At 38.9% G+C, this 20918-nt stretch overlaps 1 protein-coding gene across 1 annotated transcript; it reads left to right on the forward strand.

Annotated features, from left to right (window-relative positions):
• Positions 1-107: 107 nt before the first annotated feature.
• On the forward strand, positions 108-20543 carry LOC116308133 (ATP-dependent RNA helicase A). The gene is made up of 28 exons (XM_031718508.2): positions 108-221; positions 1888-2031; positions 2859-3006; positions 3588-3673; positions 4090-4229; positions 4416-4462; positions 5037-5182; positions 5611-5700; positions 7301-7468; positions 8821-9015; positions 9627-9698; positions 10060-10201; positions 11476-11558; positions 11950-12106; positions 12304-12398; positions 12538-12636; positions 12997-13111; positions 13594-13688; positions 13785-13858; positions 14469-14782; positions 15300-15411; positions 15820-15987; positions 16392-16476; positions 17081-17123; positions 17366-17421; positions 18016-18299; positions 18981-19223; positions 20152-20543. The coding sequence occupies exons 1-28, from the start codon at positions 117-119 to the stop codon at positions 20309-20311; spliced, it is 3666 nt and encodes a 1221-aa protein (XP_031574368.2). The 5' UTR covers positions 108-116; the 3' UTR covers positions 20312-20543.
• The last annotated feature ends 375 nt before the right edge of the window (positions 20544-20918 follow it).

The raw sequence follows: 20918 nt of genomic DNA on the forward strand, positions 1-20918 counted from the left end.
TCCTTTTTTATCAGCAAGTTTGGAATGAAATTCTACCTCCTCACCCTTAGGATAACCAATTGACTATCCCTCCCCTCCCCAGCCTCCTTACTATTCACATATATGGAAGATCCAAGATGGCGGGCATGGTGAAGAACTTTCTTTATGCCTTTTGTGGGAAGAAAAAGACCCAACCAGTGTACTCTGAAAGGCCTACTAAACCGGGAAAGTTTAGTTTTCAGGTATGTTTACGTATTGACTTTCAGGGAGGGAGAAATACGAAGTATATCGCGTGTGATTGAAGCGAGAAGGTCCCCAGGGAAGGTCCTACAGAGTGCGCATTGATATGTTTTATACTAAGCTTGATAACGTCTTGCTTATTCTTTCAAGGATTTGCTTGTTACTCTGTGTTCCCGTCACCTTAAAAATCAACACGTGAGTTGAGCGTTGTGTGCATAGAATATCGAATAAAGTGGTAGTGCGTGAGCGAAAAGTGTCCCCAATTTAATACTGCGAAAGCGCTAGAACGACTAGACATACAAGATTTTTTAAATATATAATAATTCATAATGTAAAATAAGCTTAATGTATTGAATAAAAATAAATAAATTAAATATCGACTAAAAATAAAAAATAATTAGGCATTGCACTATTACTACTACATTTGCACTGCTGCTGATGTTACTGTTGTTGCTAATTCTAATACTTGCTAGAGTGGTATTCATATGAGTAGGAAACATCATGTACATGGTATGACCAGCAGCGGCATTGAAATGGCTTCCTATTGTCTTCTAGTAATTCATCCAATCACAACGAGTAGTTATGTTATGGTAGGGTATGGTAGGGCTACAGCACAGCCATTAATATACTGAGTTGTTTTCCACCCATACGAAATATGGTCTGCTAGTACTTCTGTTACAGAGAATATAACTGATGGTACTACACTTCTGCTATACCACCACCACCACCAACAACAACAATAACATCACAACCACCACCAATGACAACAACACCACCACTGCCAATACCACCACCACTTCCAATACCACCACCACTATCACCACCACCACTATCACCACCACCACCACTACCATCACCAACATGTAACAACAACAACACCCCCACCACTATCGCCAACAGGTTGACACAGGGTGATCAGCATTCATGTGACCCATTGAGGCAAATTAACAAATCACAACTTTTAAATGAATTCTAACCATTCACAAAATAAAATCTATCATTCATGAATCATTCACAATGTTTCAAGGGAAGAATCGTGTGTCATAGTAAACCTGGAATTCATAAATCACACTTTACTGTTTTGCTGTTTTCATGTATCACACACTTATTTTGGCCCAAATCACATAGCTACCACCTTTCACTAACAACAACACCACCACCAGCACCAATATCGAACACACCACCAACACCAATAAGAAAACATCACTACCACCACCAACAATAACGAAAACACCACTACCACTGATAAGGACACCACCACCACCAATAACAACAACACTACCACCACGACCACCAATAATGAAAACACCTCTACCACTGATAAGGACACCACCACCACCACCACCACCAATAATGAAAACACCACTACCACTGACGACAATAGCGTCACTTAACCATTACTGTCTACCAGTACCACCATCACAAGTAAAACACTCATTTCATTTCATACCACTGATAAGGACACCACCACCACCAATAACAACAACACTACCACCACGACCACCAATAATGAAAACACCTCTACCACTGATAAGGACACCACCACCACCACCACCAATAATGAAAACACCACTACCACTGACAACAAAAGCGTCACTTAACCACTACTGTCTACCAGTACCACCATCACAAGTAAAACACTCATTTCTGTCTTTTTCAATATATTAGGTACAAGTAAATGGATTTGATTATGTTGGGTTTGGAACAGCCACCTCAAAGAAAGAAGCCGAGGCTAATGCTGCTAAAGATTTTGTTGGGTTTTTAATTGGTGCTGGTTTCATCCCAGCAGATTCAGTTCCTGATGAAATACTGGTTAGTGATTAATAGTGACTTAGATTGTGTTACCTTGCATGTTCAGTTCAAAGGTTGTTTTAGGGACTACTGATAAAATATTTGAATATTTGAATATTTGAATATTTGTTTTTTTGAAGGAAGAGTTTGTAAGCATGTCATCCATGAGTGAAGCCTTGTCCTCACTAGCACATAAGCATAAGCATAAGCATAGGCATAGGCATAAGCATAAGCATAAGAGTGTAAGTTAACACTGGGAAGTTCAGTGACATAAGCACAAGCATAAGAAGAACAGAACGCTGTGATCCATTTGCTTATACTGGTGCTTATGCTTATGTCATAGTGAGGACGAGGTATTTTCGGGTAGAGGACAAATAGAATAAGTTAACTGAAATTAAGCCTGGTTCTCACTAGCACATAAGCACCTAGCATAAGAGTGTACATCGTCACTGGGAAGTTCAGTGACATAAGCACAAGCATAAGAAGAATGGATTGTTGTAATTCTTATACTTATTCTGGTGCTTACTGTATGCTTATGTCGTAGTGAGGACCAAACTTGGCAAGAAATAAGCTTCAGTTGATGATTTTTTACAGTTATGACATAGCTAACATAATACCCTAAAAATAGTTGTTTGATAAGTAAAAGGCTAAGGATTTTTTAAAGAAAATTATACCAACAGCAGTCTTTCTCAAGACTACACTCATCCGGACAATCACATTTCACAACAAAGAAAATTATAAATTTTAAGTGCAATGATGACTTTGGTCAAAAATGTTTAAACTTTTATAATTTTCTTTTAAGATTTACAGTTATAATGCAGATGGTGAATTGCATGTGATTCTTTCAGGCTGAGCAAGAAGGATCAGCACCAGCCCCAACACCTCAGCCATTACCATCCAACATGCCTCCAGCCCCACAAGCTTTAACCATGGCACAAGTTCAACAGCCTCCTACACAAAACTTTCCACATATGCCACAGTCTCTCATGCAGCAAGGTGAATAATATAATGATCATACATAGGTGGATGCGATGTTTAAATAGAGAGGTTTTATATGGCAGCCATGTCATTTTAAGGCATGACTTTCACTATAAATTTACTAATTTACTTAATTTATTTGTAAATTTACCAATTTACTAAATTATTGCATTGTTCCAGCCCTTTAATTACTGTGGTTTTCGATATTCAGTGAACTCGGTAGTTGCAAGGTATATGCTAAAATTTTATTTTTCGCTGCCTTCAATCAAAAATGATCAGTCAATGTTACCTTTATATTCTTGACTGGCAGAGTGAAAAAACAAATTCACAACGAGCCATTGAAATGTCAGAGTTTGCAGAATATCGAAAACTGCAGTAAAGATATTATCTGTTGTGAAACCAATCTATCCCATTAGATAATGTTAATCCCTTAATTGGCATTGTAAGGTCAATGTACCAACAACGAGTGAATGAATCAACGAGCGAAGGAACGAGCAAATGAATGAACAAACAAATGAATGACCAAATGAACAAACGAACATAATCAGACCTAATTACTTCAATTACTTAATATATTCTAATTATTTCAAATCCTTCAGGGGGTGACTTCACAGGACGTGTTGGAGGTGGTGAGGGACCAAGAGATTACCACTACAGTATGTACAACAAACGAAGCTTTGCTGAGGTAATTAACAGGATTAACTTGTTTACTGGGTAATAGCCTTTAGATCAGGGATGGTGGAGACAGGGAGCTGGAACCCCTCATTTTTTTTTTTTTTTTTTTTTTTGAAGGAAAAGCATATTTTTCTATAGAACTATCAAACCATTATTGTTCATCAAAGCAAAATTTTATGTTTCTGAGACAAGGCTAAATATTTTTGCAGTGGGTTGCAAGAGGTACAATTTATTGAGCCCCACTCCCACCCCCCCCCCCCCTTTCCCCACTTTCAAAAGTGCTCCACTGTCCTCAGTAAATATGCAGAAGCAAGAGAGACCCATTAGCTCTACTTATGCAATGAAGAAGAAAAAAATGACTGATTTACCAGACTGCTTGAATTTGTAACATGATTCTCAATATATTTTGTTTAATGATAATGCTAGGCAGAAGATCTTGATCTAGATGCTCATCTCCATGGCAACTGGACACTTGTCAATGCCAAGTCAAGATTGCATCAGTATTTACAGCAGAACAGGCTGCCTGCTGAATTCCAGTATAGCACTGTTGGTCCTGATCATAATAGGTAAAGCCAATAAGTAGAGGCCTGCTATGTGTTATGCTACTCTGATTATAACCAAGTTAGTTTTTGTGTTGTACCAATCCTTGCCGTAACAGCATGCAGCAATTATTGTGTGTGTTCTATTTCTTGAACAAAAGCATTTATATCAGTCATGTGAGTTTTTGTTGAGCATATTCCTTTTATTTGCAGGTCATTCAAGGCTGAGCTTTCAGTTTTTATAAAGAGTCACCGCAAAAGTAAGTTAACATGATAATTATTAAGCTACATGAATCATTTTCTCATTACATCACAGCCACCATATTGGTGTACAATAACTTTGCCATTAGTTTCTTTTGTTAGGTACAGCATTATGACTGCCATCTCTATTGCAGTTAACTTGCTAGATTGAAAATGCTCTATTTAACCTGCAGAGATAGTTTATTTTGAATACCTATGATTATGCTGATAGTGACTGTATTAAAAAGTAGTTTTTATAGTCATGCATTTAATTAACAGTATTTAGAGGCTTCCATCACGCTTTACTTACAAAGAAGAACAAAAACTAAATAAAAAACAAATGCAAACAAGCTTAATGAGGGGCAGGCGAACAGACTCGAGGTCCCGGCAAGACACGCCCCCAACAACACCATGTCCGACATGATGAAGAAAAGAGGTTTTTAACCAAGCTACATGTACATGTAGACCTCGGTGCACCATGACGTTTGCAGAAACTGATATTACTTAATATTTTGTGGGCATAACCAATAATTATTAATAATAATTGCTTAATTGAGATATATTATAATTGTAAAATGTTAACATTTTCCTTAGCTATTCGTGGTACTGCTAATGCGTCAACCAAGAAGCAAGCAGCTCAAAGTTGTGCTCTTAGTTTGGTTCGTCAGTTGTTTCACATTGGTGCAATAGAGGCTGCTGAACCGGGTCAGGTACAAGCAAAGAGACAGAAGACAGATGATGTAAGTACTAAATAATATATCATAACTGCATCATTGATAAAATTATTTTTTTGGGTTTTTTTTGTTTTGTTTTTTTTTTTTTTTCTTTTTTTTTTTTGTTTGTTTGTTTGTTTGTTTTGTTTTGTTTTGTTTTTTTTTTGTTTTTTGTTTTTTTTGTTTGTTTTGTTTTTGTTTGTTTTTGTTTGTTTGCTTGTTTGTTATTGCTAATAAAAGTTCTTTACTTTAAAAATATTATATTGAATGTTAAAAGTTTTAGTATTGTGTTTTCCTAGTGTAAAAACATTTTATTTAATCAAAAAATTCAAAAAAAAAAAAAAAAAAAATTAAACTATTTCTATTTCAAAACAATATTGAAACCTGCAATTACCCTAGCTGTAAGTCTATGCAAGAAAAAACACTTAAATTCAAGCTCTGTCAATATTATGTAGATTGAGCCCTTTGATGTTGGCATCAACCCTGAGCTAGAGCAACAACTCCAAAGACTTCTAAATGACCTTGGTATACAACCAGTCACTCAGGTAAGCAATCCAGCTTTCAAGCATCATTACAAGACCAAGACAATCATGTCAACTCTGAAAAAATAGGTTTAAGCTTCTACCAATTCATCTAAAGACATCTGTCACTCACAAGAAAAAACAAATGTCTGGATATAGTTTTCTTAGCACTTGGTGTAAAGTGAAGTTACTCTTAACTTTGGTCTAAAAGAGTTAGAACAATAATTATGAATACCTTGGGGAAAAGAATGGGGCATACTATCTCTTGGAAGCATAGATTATTTTTTACAATTATGCAAAAGATGTTGTCACTGAGATAAAGTTTGTTCTGCAAGATAAAGCAGAATGGTTTTTTTTGATTTGATTATTTTAAATAATTGCTAGCTATCAGTATTGGGTGCTTTCAGACTTCATTTCAGTGACAACTAAAAAAGTTGTGTACTAAATATACCGTGTGTAGACCATCTTGTGCAATGGAGGGACCAGCATGTTGGTGTACAGAAATCCTTGAAAAACAATTAAGAACAGTGTCACGTACAACCAAAAAAATAATAGTGTGATTGAAGTTTCCTTTCCTTTCCATTAAAAATTGCTTGGAAAGTGAAGGTTACTTTTTGATTTGTAGTCAGAATTTTAGCCGGGAAAGATAAGAAGTCATGCATCTGCAAACTCCTAAATTTCTAACTCCATTTTGAAAAAAAAAATGTGACATAGCTATGTACAGTAGCTTGGATCTTGTACAAGATTCTAAACTTGCAGAATACTGTACAAAATTCTGCAAAATGTCTGACATTTTTACATTTTCATTAGAAGTTTTTTGTGCAAAATGTTTATTAAGGAACATGAATGCCAGATAAAATTCTGATTATAAATGATTCTTGTCTGAAGTCAAAATGCATTACCAAATGGTTTTCATTTTTTATGTGACACTATTCTTTTTTGTGTATAATATAGAAATACTGTAATGGAAAATATGAAATAAAGTGCTTCTAAGATGTAGTCTTGCCCCATCTTTGTCCCATGGTGAAGAAGAGATTCACTGGTTCCAACGAATGTTGAACCTCCCTCCGTTAATGAAAACCAGAGCATATTAGGTTTGATGGCATTTAGGTTATACAAGTCTTGGGAGGTGAGTACCATGAGTGTTCATGTTAAAAAACATTCTATAAATTGTGTTTACGCATAAGCCTTACCAGTACTCCAATTTGGAATCTGAATAAAGAGGCCGTGAGAGAGAAGCAGTCTGTTGGGTAGCGTTTGTAGCAGCACAAAGAGAGGAGGAGAGGTTGGGGTTGAACTTGTGCCCCTGCTGACATTGCTTATTCCCCAAACCTCCCCCCACTATTGGTTCACTGCAAAGCTAGCTCTAGACACATTAGCCTCCCTCCCCCTCCCCTCTTCAACCAGTATTCTGTAATTTTATAATCACAGTGACATGCTGTTGCAGTGAATCTCCAAAGGAAATCAAATAAATGGCTTTTATTGTATATGTCTGTCCTTAGTTTTGAAATTCGTTGCTCATAAGTTACAAAAAAATATATATTTATTTTACCAAAGAAGCATACCACGTATTTTTTACCAAGTTCTGATATGTACAGCATAATCTTTAATCTATATATTTCAGTCTCAAACGTCGGAAGATGGAATTTCCTTGGTGCTGCCACCTGGCAGCAAGTTTGACGTTGAAGCACCTGATAATCGTAAAGGTGTTGTTGAATGGACCCCACCCAACATGAACTGGAATCCTTGGGTCAATCAGCCTATGATAATAGAAGGCGCAGAACAATACCAGGTAAAAGGGACTTTCCTATTTCTATTTATTCTTTTTATATTTTTTATTTTATTTACTCACAACAGCACATAACCAATAACTTTGGACCCATTATAGCGATACTTCATATGACATACCACTTTAACTCGTCCAATCCCAACCCCCGATTAAAAGCTGCTCTCAAATAAGCCTTTTCATAGTTTAAGAATCGATTCCACTGCGCATGCGATTTTATCCCGAATTTCTCACCTTCTTTTGTTTAATTAAGAACAAAAGAAGGTTTAGACAAAAGAATGTGACAAAATCGGGATAAAATCGCATGCGCAGTGGAATCGATTCTTAAACTATGAAAAGGCTTATAAGCGCCGCACCTATTATAAGAACAAAATTATTAATAAGCGCTGCCCCCACATAAGCGCCGCTTTTTAATCATTTTGTATTTTTTAAACGTTTGTATTCACTTTGTATTAGATCTATGGTTACACAACATGTATTATGGTAAACACAGTTTTTCAAATAAGCGCCACCCTGGGATAAATGCCGTCCCCATATTATCGCATATGAAACCCAAACAATTCAATAAGTGCCACGGTGCTTTAACGAGTAAATACGGTATTAAAACCAACTAAAAAGCGCTAAAATTCAGTCCGCACTTGGGCAAGAACTCCCCGGGGGAGGGGGGCACTCCCTTATGAAAGGGGGCGGGGGTCCTCGTCGTCCCTTTTAGGGTTTGAAATCAGGGTTTTGGTCCCGCTTAGGGTGATAACGACGGGAATGCGCACCAACTGAATTTTGTGGTCCCTTTTAGACTATGTACTGTTTAATAAACGAGCAGGAGTTTTTTATCGGGTATAAAACACGAGGCGTAGCCAAGTGGTTTTAGACCCGATAAGACACGATCTGCGAGTTTATTAAACGGCTTAGAAAACTCATGATGTATGATCTCATATGGTACAGAATTCTTTACGAAATGAACCAAGTTTGATAGAGAAAATCCAAGTTAAAGTTTATGCAAATGAAGACGAATCTGTATCAGATATAAAGTCACCTTCATGGTCATGATTTCTATTGTGTTTCCTTCATGAATTATTAATGAGTTTTCTAAAAACTACAAAAAGACAAGCGAGTTGTATATGATGACGTTGTCATAAATTCGTTAGAGCAGACGGCGCCTGATGCAAATAAAATCGAGAAACCAAAAAAAAAATGCTTAATTGATTGGTCCCTCTTAGGGGTGAAATTTCATCCCTGCCACGCCCATCATCCCAAAATACAGGTCCCTTTTAGGGGTCATTTTCGGAATTTCCGACGAGGACCCCCGCCCCCTTTTATAAGGGTGTATTTTGTCATTGACAGTTTGTGTTTTCCAACAGGAACCGATACCTACCAGTAGAGATTACTTTGAAGAGCATCGCAGCAAATGCGATACAGACCCAGCCTACATGGAGATGCTTCAACAGCGCAGCTCTCTGCCTGTTTTTAGTTACAAAGATGCTATCACGCAGGCAGTAAATGAGAATAGAGTGATTGTCATCAAAGGAGCGACTGGTTGTGGAAAAACTACACAAGTATGTGAAATAATATCCCAGAAAATACTTTGAATTTCCGGCAGTTAAAGTTGCAATGTTTGGTTCAGTAAATACGACATAAATAGATTGCGTACCATACGGTCTACTGGGGTCCGTCAACTGAACTTACTAATTCGTGCAAATTTGTGCGATTTCTTTCTAAGTTTTACACGGACATATGCTATGCTCTTTACTGTGATTATTATTTTCGGAGAGTATTCGTTCTAGAGGGTGGTCTGTTAGATATAGATATGCGAGCACTTTTTCTATTTTTGCACTGAACATTCACGACTTTTCAAACGTCAGATCATTTAGATTTCATCATTAAAAAACATTACTCATTCGGGCTGTCAGAAAATTACAACCAGCAGCCCAAAACCACGAAATAATAAACACACAGGCTACTAGAAATTCATGGGAATCAATTCTGAACAGTTGGATTGTGCCTCGCTTCTTGGGGGTACAGAGTGTAAAGATTGGAAAAGGAAGAAAGATAGGAAGCCAAAAAAGGGAGAGAAAGAAAGAAGAAAAAAAGAAACAAAATAAAAGACAAGAAAATATTTTTCATTTCAAGGTCTTTGTGTTTTCAAATGGTTTTATCAATTTTCCAGGTTCCTCAGTTTATTCTTGACGAATTCTTAACATCAGGAAGAGGGACAGACTGCAGTATTGTTGTAACACAGGTAAAAACCACAGGGATCCCATTTATAAAAACAGGAATACACTAGTGTGCAGTCCTGCTTTTCCCTACTGACTTAGTTGAGTTAAGCTTTTTCTCTGCCTAAGACGCATTGTGTTGGGGGTGAGTTTGAAACGGTACGCAGGGAGTAGAAAAGTAATTTCTTTCTCTCTTCGCATCCTGCAGTCGCTTGCGCGTAGCTGTGGAGCTACAGAGTGCAGCTGTCTTAATTTTACACTCATTTCATTCGTATTTTTTCACACCAGCCTCGTCGTATCAGTGCTGTTAGTGTCGCTGAGCGTGTAGCTATAGAGTGCAGCTGTCTTAACTTTACACTCATTTCATTTTGTATTTTTTCACACCAGCCTCGTCGTATCAGTGCTGTTAGTGTCGCTGAGCGTGTAGCTGTTGAGCGCAGTGAACCAATTGGTTCAAGTGTTGGTTATTCAGTTCGTTTTGATTCGATTCTACCCCGAAGCCATGCCTGTATGCTGTTCTGCACCGTTGGTAAGTAGAGAAGAATTTCTACTGAACAAAAGTGATCCACTTGGATTTTAAATGGTTAATTTTTGCGGAGGGTGGAAAACCAGATAAATTTGAGTAAACTCCTTGAAGCACAAAAGAGAACCTACAAGCAATTCTATACTCATTTACAATAATACAATACGATTCTGACTGATTTTCGTGGACCCCTGCTCGCAGCTTTTCTCTTGAAAACATCAATGGTGGCCCCTTCGGGTACCGGCCACAGTGTTTCAATAGAAACAACTAAAGATCCTAAGTTATACAATAGAACAAAGCTAACGAAAGATATAAAGAAGATAATTAGCTAAAAACTAGTGTGCGCTGCGTCGGTGTTTCTAATGAAGCAGTAATGATGAAAAGGGTAAATTATACACCGTGAAAAGATGAAAAAACTTACTGACGTTTCGGACGCTAGTCCTTCGTCGGAGTAAAGGCAAAAGATACAATAGAGTACTCAAGTGATGACGTCACAAAAATTATTTTTCGCTTGATCATATTTTTGGTTAACAATTTCGATAGACAATCAAAAAAGACGTTTTAAACTAAGCCGAAAAAAATGATTTGTATGGGGTAATTATGTATTCAAATGGTCATCTCAGCTGATATTTGACCAATTCTCGTCAGAATTGGTATGCAAACGTCTTTTTTGATTGTCTATAGAAATTAAAGATCAAAAATAATTATAGTCAAAATTTATTTTTCGTGACGTCACACTTAAGTACTTTATACACTTACGCTACATGCAGTAGGACCTACTTGATTTCAATGTCCAAAATGAGTGATTCGAAGGAAGGACAATTATTTGCAAGAGTGGCACTGCCTGCATTCAATCTAATTGAAATTTAGAAGTTGATTTTTGTAGAGGGTGGAAAACCAAAACTTGGAGAAGAAACCTTGAAGCGCAACAGAGAACCGACAAAAACTCTACTCACATTTTGGGAACACCATGTTGTAGCTTTTCTTTAGAAAGCATCTTTAAACATAGTTATACATTTATCTCCTTCTGAGAGTGTATCGAGCATCTCGTTCGGATTGCGTAACATTGCGCAATAATTTTTTCTTTGCGTTAAAATGTTGAGGGAGATTCTCCCCCTACACAGCAAGAAAATGTTGTGTACGGTTGTCATACTATCATCATTCACTCTCCAGCTTACGAAATCATTTAATCATTTTAGTTGTTTGAACCTTTTGCAGTCTGGTGTCAGTTCAGGTCAATGGTAAAGTTCATGTTTAACTCTTCTTTTCCATTATTCCAGGTGTTCTGCTCAGAAAACTGGAGAATGGGTTACATGGCATATCACATGTAGTTGTGGATGAGATTCACGAACGAGATATCAATGTACGTACAAAACATACACCTCGCTCCTTCGCACAATACAGCAGTTTTCGTATGAGCGTGACAAGCTCGCGGCACGGACACGACTAATATGGGAAAAGGAAAAAAGCGAGCGCGGTGGGGGGGGGGGGGGGGGGGGAGCTGTAGCACCCCAGCCACCCCGTCTTCGCGGTCCATGACCATTCTTTACTGCGGTTTTCGATATTCTGCAAACTCAGACATTTCAACGGCTTGTTGTGAAATTGGTTTTTTAACTGCCGCCAGTCAACAACGTAAAAGAAAAAAATTCATCGTGCAGCTTGTAACTACCAAGTTCACACAATATCGAAAACCGCAGTACATGGACAGATATATACCATTGAATTAAGGCCTAGAATTGTTTTTTTTATAATAGACTGATTTCATCCTTGTGGTTCTTCAACAAATGATTAAGACCTATCCCAATCTACGAGTCGTCCTCATGTCGGCTACCATCGACACACAAATGTTTACGGAGTATTTTGGTAACTGTCCTATCATTGAAATAGAAGGCAGGTCATTCCCAGTACAAGGTGAGCTAACAACCAATTTTCAGGTTTATATATTCTATTCAAGAATTAAGGATGGGTATAGTCTTTGAACCCTGAAGTAACTGGGCTGATCTAAGTCAGGCTACGGTTAGAGGGAGAGGACTAAGTCCCAACGCATGTCTATGTCCCGGATGAGAAAGGATTAGTGTATACAATGAGTATTTTATGATTTCTTACAGAGTATTATCTAGAAGATGTGATTCAGATGCTCGGGTTTGTTCCTCCGATACCAGAGAAGAAAAAGAAAAGAGATGATGTGGAGGACGATGAAGAGGTACAGGGTTATTTTATTTTTAAAAATGGTAACCGTTAAACAAAGAAATGACACTCTAGAGAATGACATGTGGTCTGAAATGGGAAAACATTACGTCCAAGCTAAAGAGGTCTAATGTACATTTTGATATTTTCTTCAGGAAAACTGTAATCTTATATGCAGTGAGCAGTATTCATTTCAAACAAAGAACTCCATGGCTCAACTGAGTGAACGAGAGATGTCTTTTGAGCTGATCGAGGTGAGTGGAAATGGGAACCCTGTGGTATGAAGGTCTAATTATTCATTATGATAGTTTTGCAACTTGTCCCATAGAGGCCTTGCACACCATCACGTGCCGGCGCCCATAATACCTCTTGGGCTTCCTGTGGTTAGATGGCAGAACAATAAAATCCCTTTTCTCTTGGGAACTGAATTCTTTACGCTTATTATGACACAGGATTCCCATAACATCTGACAAGTTACATCACTAATCCTTACCACAGGGATCCGATGACATCTGACTTAATGTTTAATGTTGATTTTGTTTTTATATATACTTTTTCTCGGATTCTTCTAGATTACACAGGGATCCCATAACTTTAAACTTTTGTTTTCTCAGGCTCTTCTTGATTACATCGGCAATCTCGGTGTCCCTGGTGCAGTATTGATATTTCTACCCGGATGGAACTTGATCTTTGCTCTCCATAAACACCTGAGGATGCATAGACAGTTTGGTAAGTTGGTTATATTTCTCAGTTGCTGTGTTTCCATTCATACGTACTCGACAGTGACGCAAGCATAGACGCAAAAACACAGGGAATCCAATTTAGGTAAAAGTGAAAGTTATAAGATATAAAATCAGGAAAAAATGGTTTTGGAAAAATAAAGCAATAATATATACAATATCCAGCTCATCTGAGCTGGGGAAAATGTTAGCCAATCAGAATCGAGAAAATTTGCAAAACTGAGGTGTCACTTGTGGATTTCAGGTTACCAAATAACTAATGTTATACATTTTTATTGCAATGGTGGACAGGTTTTTATTTTTCACTGGTCAATTTTTGTAGGCTTCACGACACCTCAGTTTTGCAGTGACGTCATTCCTACGTAACTATCTCAGATCAGCTGGATATTTCTTACACGCCATGGGATTTCAATATAATTTACCTCTAGTATTCCATTGTAGACATACTACTTATTTTTCTTTTCTATACAGGAAGTAACAAGTATCGTCTACTTCCGCTCCATTCTCAAATACCGCGTGAAGACCAGCGAAGGGTCTTTGAACCTGTTCCTGAAGGCGTTACCAAGGTACCACTCGCAGTACAACATCACTTGATGTTAAAAAAGATTTTCAGCGTTTTTTCGATAGTTGCGTTGATTATATCATTAATTTTTATCTTTTAGATTATCCTCTCCACGAACATCGCCGAGACAAGTATTACTATCGATGACGTCGTGTTTGTAATAGACTCAGTCAAGTATGTTGACCAACGTACTCAGGGTGTTGTTTTGCGGGGGTAGGGGTGAGGGGTACCTTTTGATAACAATTATCTTTTGTGACATGTATGGATCACCCAAAATTATTTTAAAAAATTCAAATTTTAAAAAAAAATCAAATTTTGTCAAACCCTCAAATAAACTCTGAGTCGATCAAAGTCAGGGCACGACTAACTCACAGAATAATTGGGATTTGGCGTCTTTAGTTTTGCTCAGAGAAAACCCCTCGAATCAAGGAAGAGACCTAACAAACTCTACTTACATGTGATCCGATTTTACCGACACCCCAGAGGTCCAGAAATAATGTACCAACAAAACCACCCTTGAATTATACTTAGATGTATAATACACTTTTCTCATAAATGGTCGCCAAACCATTACTTCAAGAGACGCCTAAAAGAGCTCGAATTGGTGAGATGAATGACTGATACAAAATATCGTACTGAGTAGACTTTGTTTACTAATGAGGCCTTACTTACCTCGCTTCCATGCAACTGTCCCTAGTCCCGAGTTTGGCGGTCGTTTATGAGAATCTCTATTTTTTCTCTCTCTCTCTTATTAAAATGCTGTTCATTTTGTCAACGTCCTTAGAGCCAAGGTCAAGTTATTCACATCCCACAACAACATGACCAACTACGCAACAGTCTGGGCATCTCGTACCAACATGGAACAAAGACGCGGACGGGCCGGACGAGTAAGGCCTGGGTTCGCTTTCCATCTTTGTAGCAGAACAAGAGCAGACAGGCTAGCCGAGCACGCTACGCCAGAGATACTAAGAACACCCCTTCACGAGCTGGCTCTTTCCATCAAGCTACTCAAGCTGGGAGATATCACTGAGTTTTTAAACAGTGCTATTGAACCGCCACCTCTGGATGCCGTGGTGGAATCTGTTGCTATGTTGAAAGGTGGGTCAATAGATTCTATTAAATAAACAAATATTGAAGAAATAGAAAACGCACGCGCGTGCTGTGTGCAGTTATAAAGCACGCGGGGATTGGCAGAGCACGAGAGAAGTGTTAGGAGAAGCACGACGCGTAGCGGAGTGCTTCTCGACACTTTTCGAGTGTTCTGCTAATCCCCAAGTGGTTTATAACTTTTATAACATGCAAAGGACGGGTGCGTACTGTGTGCTCTCATAAAGCACGCGCTCCCAACCAATCAGAATGCGGGATTTATAACAGTTATTTTATAACACGGTATAATTAGAAAATTTAAAAATTTAAATCGGAAAGATCAGAAAATAATTTTATATCGATGTCAAAAGATGGTAAAGCTACAGCCTATTGTAAACTGAAAATTTTGAATTGCATAGCAAAAAGTAAAAAGCATAGGGATCCCTTTTTGTTAATTAAATAAACTCGGCCTCAATTGTAAGAAAAAAGTGATTTATCACTTCAATTAGTGATTTATTTTCTCTTTTAGAGATGGAAGCGCTGGACACCAACCAGAATCTTACACCTCTGGGATACATACTTGCTAAACTACCTATTGAACCAAGACTGGGCAAGATGGTCATCTTAGGCTGTATATTCCAGTAAGCTAGGATTCTACACCTGTTTTATTCGATATCTCCATTCGATCAAGGTTTTTCTTTTTTTTAATCAAATTTTATTTTTAAGGAGCAGAGTTTCTTGTACGTCGTAGGCATTCTCACTGTGAAAAATGCTTCGTGTAGACTTTTGTGTCATGCCGGCCAGTGCCGTGTCATGCCGTGCCGTGATGTAATGCCGTGCCGTGTCATGTCATGCCGTGCCGTGCCGTGATGTGACGTGACGTCAAGTGTCATGCCGTGATGTGACGTGACGTCAAGTGTCATGCCATTACGTGACGTGCCGTGATTTTGCTTTCCATGATGATCGTTCTATGACATAAGAAACCTACTGAAACACCCTTTAAGGAAGACATTACATCAGACACTTTTTCCCCGCCTTGTTTCTTGCAGTTGTGGTGATGCCATGAGCACCATTGCTGCTAGTACCAGTTTTCCTGAACCATTTGAGACCCCTGCTGACCGCAGGAGACTGGGCTGGGTCCACAAGAAGTTCTCTGGCACGCGTCATAGTGATCATATCGCCATGTTAAGCGCCTATCAGGCTTGGGAAGATGCAAGGTGAGAAATAATAATAGAACGTTGATGTACATTCTCGTACCCAAACCCCACTCATTAGGGTAGGGACTGGGTACGAGTGGTTTAAGTCGTGACGTACTTCCGGGTCCAGCTGCTCACAAAAATTTCTCAATCATTTAACTTCCATTTGAAACAACTAGAACATTGGGCAACGAATTCTGTCATGAAAAAAAAGTTACAAAAAATATTCATAAGACTGTTTTATGCTTTGAATTTCCATACGATTGACGTACACAGAAGCTGTACCGCAACTAGTGCAATTTTCATCTCGTATTATTTCGCTTTTGCCAGTGTAAATATTCATGTTAAAAATGTTTCACAAGAACAACCGAATAGATAATGTTACCAAGATAATTATGAATCATTTTAACGTGCATATTATACAGATCCGTCGATGAATCTTCAGAAATGAGCTTCTGCGACAGCCATCAATTGAATATGTCCACATTAAGGATGACTTCAGAAGCCAAGGTACATTAAAGATTAAGAAAAATACTTGTAGGATAAATAAAGCAAAGCAGACCCCCCACCTCCCGCCCATGTAGCCCCACCCCACCCCCGCACCATCTCAGTCAATAGCTTCGAACCTTTTACCTGGTAAAGCAAATTAAACATTTGTATTTCTTATTAATTAAGTATAAACAGAACGAATAAGTTTCCCCTTTTTGGGAACCTGCGTCATGTCCTTGAACATATGATTCAGTAGCATCTACGTCCCTAATTTTTCTTCTCGAGTGTTGCTGGCAAAAATAGAATTAATGCTCTAGGGAATGGCACACGATGTGAATAGTCCCCTTCACAGTTCTCTGCACCATCTTGAAAGGTAGCCGTGCCTTTGCATCGAAGCGAGACGAACGGTGAGCTTGCAATGATAGGGACCTTTTTTTTAATACCTTGGAGAATTATTCACATGTCTCTATCATTACAAGCTCACCGTTCGTCTCGCTTCAATGCAAAGGCACGCCTACCTTTCAAGATGGCGCAGGGAACTGTGAAGGGGTCTATTACGAAGGCAGTGATCTATTACAACGCTTGCCAAGTATTTGTATTACTTAAAAAAAACATCTGTATCTAGTTACAGCTAAAGAATCTGCTATGCGATGCTAACTACCCAGAAGGTAAGAGTCGGGTATTGGATATTGATATTGAGTATTAATATATGCATTTTATTCTGCTTGTTTGATCCCTTCATATCTTGTATCCTCTGACCTTGTCACGACACTCCAGTTTCATGTGTTTGTTTTTCAAAATGTTTTCTTTGATCAAATGTTCGTTCACTTCAGACACCGTTGCCATTATTTTGATCACTGATGTATACAAAGAACAATTCAAAATTTCTATCATGTTTATATATTTTCAGACTGCATGCATCCAGAGCCGTTTAACTACAGTGGACCAGACTCTAAACTTGATATGGTAAAAATGTCTTCTCTTGTCCCTTTTTTCTTGGTCCCAAAAGTCTTGTGCGCACAGTAGCTTTCTTAACGATACTCTCTTCTCCAGCAAACACGTTTCCCCCTTTTTTTTCGCGTGCCCTGTTTTCCCGGCGAAATGGGATGAATAATTTGTTGCTTACATCTTTCCCCCAGCAAACACTTTTCCCGCCGTTTTTAATACTCTCTCCTCCAGCAAACCCGTTTCTCGCCTTTTTTTTCCTTTTTTGAGCTTGCCCTGTTTTCCCGCCAAAATGGCATGAATAACGCTCCTATGTTATTTAAGTTATGGTACTTTTTTGCCATTTTGCTGTGCTTCCCTATTTTTCCGCCAAAATAACATACATGACGTTCCCATGATATGTTTCCCTCGATCTTTCTGAAAGCAAACAGTTTTCTCCCTTTTTTTGCTGCGCATACCTCTTCCCCCTCCAAACTATCATGAATGACGTTCCCATGTTATTTAAGGTACTTTTTGCCTCGATCTCTCCACACCCAACACATTTCCCGCCTTTTTTTGCTGCGCTCGCCTTATTTTCCCGCCAAAATAACATGCAAATGTTCCTATGATATCTAGGTTGTAGCACTTCTTTGCCTCGGTCTCTATCCAAACGTCTGCATGCATCGGGAAAAACGAAAAGTCATCACAACTGAAGGCAAAGCTGCCCTTGTTCACAAGTCTTCAGTCAACTGTACAAACAGAGACTACATTTTCCCGTCACCGTACTTCGTGTTCGGGGAGAAGATTCGTACTCGTGCCGTGTCGTGTAAACAGATGACCATGGTTAACCCAATACAGCTCTTGTTATTCAGCCAAAGTAGAGTGACTTACGAGAATGGCATGGTTACAGTGGATGACTGGTAAGATTAGATGTTTAACATATGGAATGACCTATCGATCGACTTGACACCTACTGACTCTTTGATATTTTCTTTAGTGGTAGATGGCCCGGTCGAGGCCGTATTAATTCTTGGGAGGGTCATTCTCCACTTATTTCAACATATAACCTAAAATAGTCCCCTCCGCTGTTGTCGTTAGTTTCGGTCCCAGGTCCACGCCGTTAGTGGAGAGGGCCCGCGAGGATCTGTGAAAATGATGACCAAAAACACATGCATGACTGTTACACTCTCAGTTTCATAGTATTCGGTTGCTGTTAAGGACCCTTCCCTGTCTACCACCCTATTTGGGTTAATATCCCGTACAAGTGCAACGACAGTCGACTTGTCGATTTACGACCACAGGGATCTATCTAGGACATAGGGAAATTTAATAGGAAAACAAAAGTGCAAAAAAAATTGTTTTTTTGCTCGATTTTTCTGTTCTCTCGTATTATTAGCACACTTTCTTAGTCCCCAGCCAATAGTGTAGGGAGGGGGAACGGGGGGAGGGGGGAGGGGAGGCCTGTCACCCCCAAAAGTTTGCTATTGGCATCAACATTTTCATTCGGGATTCCTGTGGATTTGGCGGGAAAATTGTAGACCCTCCATATAATCGAGACCTACATTAATTATTAAGGAATCTTCTATTTTGTGTTTTCACAGGATTCGGCTCCGTATGCCTTTCCAGCAAGCAGCCATGATCGTAGCCTTACGACAAGCCATCGACGTATTATTGATTCAAGCGGCATCTAACCCCTCCTGTATCATGGAGCCATCTCAAGCAGATGAACGAGTCATCAGCATCATCAAAGCTCTTTCTAGAAACAATGCTGGCAAGTTTGTCCAGGCGAGAGAAGGAGGACCTCCGCCGCAGCCCCTTGGACAAGGACTGCATCATGGACGAGGGTGAGTAGATATTCAAATTAAGGGTAGTGTATCCTCACCTCTAAGACTGGACTTGGCATTTGAGTAGAGTTTGTTGAGTCTCTCCATTGATTTATGAGTTTTTGTACGTGTCCTTCGGTTTTCCTCCCTCTGTATAACCCAACTCGCTCAATAGACCTTATTCGCGGTGTGACAATGTTTTCCCAATTCAGCGTGACGAACCTCCAGGGAATTCATTTTCTTTTGTTTTTACTCTTCGAAAAATTCATGAGTATCCCAAAGGATAGAAAAGGAATAACGATGATATCCCGACGAGTTTCAAAACTATAGCTCTTCATTCCCCCAGAGGTTTGTCACGCTGAATTGGGAAAACATTGTCACACCACGAAGAAGGTCTATTCCAAAAGGACGTTTGCATAATGGCGTCACTGACCTCTACTACCAGACTCCCTTGCACACTTTCTTTTATTCAGTTAATTAGCACCAATCGTCTTACTATTCTCATGAGGAAATACAAATTTGAATAAGAAAGAAAATTCGCGAAGCATTATGGTAGTGGGAGTCAAATGACGCCATCGTGCAAACGTCCTGTTCTCGAGTATCGAACTTTCTGTTACTCAAGGTTAGCCTCGATTTTGTATAGAATAATTATGTATTCTAGTGAAGGTCTTTGAAAGTTCAAAGTGTTTGTATTACGTTGAAGTTGTGCATTCTTGAGTAACCTTGAGTAAGTGAGTCTGTAATCAAGGAGCACAGCACTATTGTACCATATTCGAAAATGGTCTGTTAACCGAACCCTGACTTCAAAAGTAAGGAAATGTTGTCCGTCCAATAACTGTGTTCAGATGGCAAGAAACCACCATTCTAGTGCCACGGGACGATACGCTTCCGTTAGGATGGAATCCTTTCTTCTATTGTAACTTTTCTCGCATGTTTTTTGTCTCTGCAGGGGTTTTGGTCGAGGTGGGCGTGGATTCACTCAACAAAAGCGTGGCTACCAAGGTCCACGTCACTATCGTGGAGGCGGAGGCGGCTTCCGTGGTGGTTTCCAAGGAAACAGAGGTGGTGGATTCAGAGGAGGCTACCGTGGGGGGAGAGGAGGATACTAGTTGCTTCACTCACTCTTTTAAAAAGTCTCATTTCTAAAGCTAATCTCGAGTCTTAGAATATTTCAAATATATTTGAGGACAATATTATTCCTACTACCCTGCTTGCAGAGGCCTTTCTCTGTCCTCCGTTCTGGCCCTAGGTCTGGTGAGAAAAACACCTTCTGCTCGCAGGATAGATTCCTACGACATGTTACTTTGGATTTCCTATCTTACATTAAAAGCACGAATATAATCTCAGTCTTTATATTTTTGTTATCGAGAGTATTGCTCAACTTTATACTTAGACCATTTACATATAATACGCGATCCAAAAAACCTGATTCGAAACTTTGGTCCTAATAGCTTCCTTCATCGAATTTCTAACAATCTGAGTTAATATTTTTTATATTTGAAGGAAGGGAAAAACCCAGACGTCTTGGGCTGTTTTGATCGCGTAATTATAAAAAACGGATGTAACGTAGTAAGTCTCTATGCTTTTAAGAATGCATATATTATCATGAATCACGGGAAAGAAACGGAATAGGGAAGGCGTGCCCTGGGTTCTAGAGTTTTCTGGCTCCAGTACTCCTCGGTCCTACTGGTCCCCAATGACTAGTCCCGAGTCTTC

The sequence above is a fragment of the Actinia tenebrosa genome, unplaced genomic scaffold (genome assembly GCF_029948245.1).
Source record: "Actinia tenebrosa isolate PJP-AT-01 unplaced genomic scaffold, QUT_ActTen_1.0 PGA_scaffold9__36_contigs__length_13948895, whole genome shotgun sequence".
Classification (NCBI taxonomy): Eukaryota; Metazoa; Cnidaria; class Anthozoa; order Actiniaria; family Actiniidae; genus Actinia; species Actinia tenebrosa.

What these genes read in the sequence shown, in the direction of transcription:
- LOC116308133 (XM_031718508.2), top strand. Translation starts at nt 117, where the DNA reads ATGGCGGGCATGGTGAAGAACTTTCTTTATGCCTTTTGTGGGAAGAAA. An exon ending in GTTGGTCCTGATCATAATAG is followed by an intron (nt 4,230 to 4,415) that starts GTAAAGCCAATA and finishes TTTTATTTGCAG; the next exon opens with GTCATTCAAGGCTGAGCTTT. An exon ending in ATCTGTTGCTATGTTGAAAG is followed by an intron (nt 14,783 to 15,299) that starts GTGGGTCAATAG and finishes TTTCTCTTTTAG; the next exon opens with AGATGGAAGCGCTGGACACC.